Source organism: Colias philodice, chromosome 1, assembly GCF_061535455.1.
Source record: "Colias philodice isolate Cphi_HAF_F1 chromosome 1, ilColPhil1 Martin Lab GWU primary, whole genome shotgun sequence".
Lineage (NCBI taxonomy): Eukaryota > Metazoa > Arthropoda > Insecta > Lepidoptera > Pieridae > Colias > Colias philodice.
The window spans coordinates 5,571,694-5,576,662 of NC_143086.1; the positions used below are offsets into that span (position 1 = coordinate 5,571,694).

A 4,969-nucleotide genomic window follows, 5' to 3' on the forward strand; every position below is an offset into this window, starting at 1 on the left:
TACTTTATACTAATAATAGTAGTAGTAAAATATAAGTCAAAAATTAATCAGTCAAATCAAAGTCACACAACCTCAGATGTTTTCTACTTGTAAAAAAAATCTACTACATAAGTAAAACGTCTATAGAAGAGATCATAATTCCATAAAGTATAGTTAACATCAATTGTTACACCGTAATCCTAAACATTTAATAATACAATGATGCAATATATATGTGCAGTTCGGTAGCAACCGAATGACCTGCATAGTATAATATTATAATTGATAAATAATTTTAATTTTAATTGAAAAATAATTCTTTCAAAAGAATTATTTTATTCTTCCTCGTTGATTTCATAGCCCAAATTGTTACAATTCTTATTCTGAAAATTAAACACTTTCGTGATCCTATGAATATTTCAATTTCGATAGAATGCATGTAAATAAATTTCCGACATAAGATTAGCCGCAAATGCTAATAGTTGCAATAAATGTAGCAGAAATTGTAAAATCTGTAGCTTTACCTTTGTGCCATGTACTCGAGGCCTAACATTGGTAACGGCACCAGATGGAATGTGGTAATAGATCGGTGGCTCGCCAGGCTGGCAATTCATCTGCCATTCTGGCGGCAGACCATGACTATCTGCAAGTTACAATACTTTTTAAACGGAGAAACGGTTAATAAATATAAGATTCTGAAGCAAAAATAGGAAGAGTGGCCGTATAGCGTTCCTTTGTATGTAACGTCCTATTGTGTTGATGGTAATAGGGTAATGAACATGCAGAATTAGAAGTGAAGGTAATCGTAATCATGCAATGATCAACCGTGTTATTTTTTTAGTGTTTGTCATCTCCCGTTGCTGCACGAATCGTTTTATACTTAACCTTCAATGGTATCAAATTCTTTCAAAACAAAGTATTGAACTGCAGATAAATCCTCCGAGTAATAAACAGATTCACCAACCTCTAATTCATCGGATTTACATGCAAATTGAGAAATTTCTTTATAGATTTTACATCTCTTTTTTATGTTTCTTCGTTGTTAGTTTTTATTCGTTAATATGTATATGTTGATATTATAATGTAGTGTTATGGTGATGATTTTGAGCAAAATCTCTTAAATATTATGCAAATGAAATAGAATAATTTGTAAAACAATATATCAATGCACTATAGCAAAGCAGAAATCGCGCGTTTCTATTAAACTGATTTACCGTCAGAATTTTCTGACCCGCCGTCGCAGAAACTATCATCATCAGAGTCAAGTTCACTGACGATCAGCACTGTCTTCATTTTGTCAACATCTATTTGAGAATCGTGATCACCGTACGGCTCGTATTCGTCGTCTGTAAATAGATGTTGTATTAATATACTATTAATTGCGCCCTAGACATTTCTACCAAGTTTATTTGTCTTCCTACCGGAGTCTCCGGTTTCGCTTTCCCCTTCTCCATCGTCATCATCCGAATCAATCTCGCTGAGGATCAGAATCTCTTTCACATTCTGCACATCGCGATGTCCATCATCGGATACGATGCTCTGCGAATCATCAGTATGGTATTGTTCATCTTCAGCAATCGCCTTGACCGCTTCGTGAATCTCGCGCTCCGCCACACTTTGAGAGGCGGTTTGAGCCTCCACAGCGACTGCAGCCGGATCTTGCACTATTTCTTGAACTTCTTCCTCATTATTCTCAATAATTTCTTCGTCGCCGACCACCAATATCGGAATGGGTTCATTTGGCTTATGTAGCTTGGCGGGAGTGGCACCATCATCATCGCCTGAACTCATCTTCGAATCTGCGACAAAATAAATCATCTCAGTTGTTATTATACTCTTTATAATTATGTGCGAAGACGTTCTCTAAATTAACTATGTCCAAACATCTTTCGCAAATGTATTTCATACTTCATAGAAGTTAATTGTTTTTGAAATAAAATAATGAAATAATTTAAAAATGGAAATCGCAAATCAAAGTTATTAATATTATAGTCGAGCTAATTTAATAGGCAGCATTTGACGTCTATCAATTTTATCTTCGAAGGGTACCTCCCTGCTTAAAAACATCGATTAAAGTGAATTAATCGATACGGACTTGAAACATTTGTCGATCGAACTTGAAACATAATATATCAGTTTTAAAATTCATCAGGCGAATCCCTGTCCCAGGAATATACTTTCTTTCGTAAATTTAAGGAGCGAAATAAGACAAGTATCTACATAATTAATTAAAAAAAAACACAACGCATTTATTAATTTATGATGATTTTTATTCACAAGTAATCAATGCATTCAATTCTAGATTCAGATTTCGATTTTTTGGAGGTAACGCGCACGAGCGACTTTTGTCTCCGCAACTATTTTGTCTCGCATCAACTCTATGGGCTAGTAAGAAGCGACGCAACTCCCGGGAGACTTTTTTGTCCGCGGGTTCGGAGACAAGCCCGCGACGCAACTGTCGCCCCATCTATTGGTTTCAATGCAAATGCGCGCACGGCGACAAAAACGTTGCCGGTAGGCGGCCAGTTGCCGCTAAACCGGCGCAGCGATAGTAGATACGTATTTATTGTCAACGTATTATTCTCGTACACAGTAGTTTTTATTAGTAGTTTTTCTGAAGACAGAATACGAGTATCTTGATAAGCGATACCAGGTCGTAAAATTCTGCACATTTCATCAAAACTTTCTACTCATTCTGAAGTAGCGAAAAATTTTTTTTGGAAATGTTCTCAATTTTAAAAACATTGTATGGAATTTACCCAATCTCAGTCTATCACTCCATAATGAGTGCACCCAATATTGCCTTTCTCGCTGTCATCTTCAGTTTCTAAGGACAAGTGCACAGACCACAACCGTATCTTCGAAATCCATGTTGATAAATGGAGAAAATTTTAAAGAAAAAGTTGTGTTGCTGTCGCTTTCGTGTGCGCATCGTTCAAAACTTTGCGAGGAGACAGCGACAGAGACAAAATAGATGCCGGGCAACTAAGTTGCTTTTTTTTAAAAAGATAAAAGGTTTATTGACACAAAATTGTAGCGACGTCAGTTCTATAAATCAGAAATTGTTTATGATGTTTAGAATGGTTTATCAGTAAAATCAAATCTTAAAATTACTTGTATCGGTCATTATTATTATAAATATGTGATCGTAATTGAAAAAAGTTAAGCAAATGTGCAATTCTAACAAAACGAAATAGCATGTTATTCTATGTCGTCTTTACTAGGTTACGTTGTTGAATTTTGTTGAACTGTCAATTAAGCGCGTCACACACGGTGAAGATACTATAATATTTTATCTTAAGATACTGTAATATTTTATATTACAGTATCTTAAGGTATCCGGTATCAGCGTTCTGACCATCATTTTTCTTTTTGTCATTGTGTACTAAGACCCCTGTAGAACCGCGCCATCCTGTTACAAATTACCCACAAAATTTCGGGTCGGTTGTGTGACGCGCTTTATTTCATTAAACAAAGGGATGTATCGCAGCTGCGCGCGCCGGCTCATCGATTGATTCGTCGCTCTAGGCGTAACACGGTTGCTTAGCAACAACTTGTTCAAAATGGCGGCTTTGCAAATATGCGCACATTAAAATCGCAATCGCAAGTTTATTGATTGAATTGTTGATTTCCTTTTTTTATAACATACTAGCATTCCGCCCGCGGCTTCGCCCGCGCAGTCAAAAAAAAAACCCGCATAGTTCCCGTTCCCGTGGGATTTCCGGGAATGCGTCATTTTCCCGGGATAAAAAGTAGCCTATGTCCTTTCTCGGGTATCAAAATATCTCCATAGGAAATTTCATGAAAATTGGTTTAGTAGTTTAGGCGTAAATGAGTAACAGACAGACAGGCAGAGTTACTTTCGCATTTATAATATTAGTATGGAAGTATGGAATAAACATGAGAAAACATTATTTTATTTTTTATTTTTTCATTTTACGCACATGTCAATATATTGATTTATTCGAGCTTTTTGATGCGCAATTAAGATTGCGCTGTAACATAGCTATTGATTTTAGAACTGCCGAGGTATTTTCTTAATTGAATATTAAGAGGAAAAAATATTAATAAGAAAAACACAACCTTTAAACAATCCACCTGTAGGATTCAACACTACGCTTAGCAGAGCGACACCAAAACATGTCATTAAACAAAATGATATTAATGAAAACAAACATTACGTTAAATAAACACGTCTTACCACGCCGGCTGCTTTATACAACGCACCATAAAAACGAAAATAGAAATAAGACAAAGGATTGAATTTTTTTTTAAGTTTTCTTAAAAAAATAATTTTTGAAGGTAACGCTTTCACGGAACAATCGCAAATCGTCATATTAATATGCTTGCATTGTTTTAAAATAACATACCTGCTATTGTTCTTCAGACAAAGAAGTTAGATGCACAACACTCACGTCTGCTTGGGACAGCCGGGAACGCAGAAATGGACGGAATCAATAGAGCCTTCGCCCGGAATTACCGAGATAGGGATGTAGAGACTAGAGATGAATCGGGTAGCCAGTGTTGCTATCATAATGAACGCAAGCAAGGGAAATACGCGGGAAGCAGAAATCTTGAACGACTCACTCCATATTCTTCTTCTCATTTTTTATTACCTGCTTGTATTCCTCTATTTGCTATTAGTTTCATAGTTGTAATACCAATCGTCAAAGATCTAATTAATTCTCTAGTCATTTGAGACGAAATTAACCGTGGTTTCACAAATAAGCGTATTACATGCATGAAGATTTTTTTGTATAGGTCTGCGTTTCATCAGATTAATAAAAATTTAAATAAATAAAAACAATATTATATTACAGCTGTAATTACATTTAATTTTGAAGATTTCGTTTCTTAGATCCGAATACTGTAAAAAAGTTATCATGTGTCAATTGTTACAATTTTAGTTTTTATCTGTGCCAGCTAAATGATAGAACTTTATTAACTCTGGTATATGATAATATAATGTAATCAATTGATGATTAGATAT

The 4,969-nt window shown here is 35.3% G+C and overlaps 1 protein-coding gene across 2 annotated transcripts; it reads right to left on the reverse strand.

The window, feature by feature from the left end:
* Positions 1–283: 283 nt before the first annotated feature.
* Positions 284–4,443, reverse strand: LOC149491123 (uncharacterized). 2 transcript variants are annotated; one of them, XM_089705975.1, is made up of 5 exons: positions 4,350–4,443; positions 1,401–1,778; positions 1,194–1,325; positions 504–622; positions 290–362 (listed from the first exon to the last, which is right to left on the reverse strand). In XM_089705975.1, exons 2-5 carry the CDS (start codon positions 1,768–1,770, stop codon positions 315–317), a joined length of 669 nt encoding a protein of 222 aa, XP_089562101.1. In that variant the 5' UTR covers positions 1,771–1,778; positions 4,350–4,443; the 3' UTR covers positions 290–314. The 2 variants fall into 2 exon arrangements, with proteins under 2 accessions (XP_089562032.1, XP_089562101.1); XM_089705906.1 differs by having other exon boundaries at positions 284–622.
* Positions 4,444–4,969: the final 526 nt, after the last annotated feature.

Excerpts from the sequence above, each read along its gene's own strand:
- LOC149491123 (XM_089705906.1), bottom strand. The coding sequence starts at position 1,770 with ATGAGTTCAGGCGATGATGATGGTGCCACTCCCGCCAAGCTACATAAG. Across the intron at positions 1,326-1,400 it reads AAGCGAAACCGGAGACTCCG|ACGACGAATACGAGCCGTAC; the intron begins GTAGGAAGACAA and ends ATCTATTTACAG. Across the intron at positions 623-1,193 it reads CGGGTCAGAAAATTCTGACG|ATAGTCATGGTCTGCCGCCA; the intron begins GTAAATCAGTTT and ends TGTAACTTGCAG.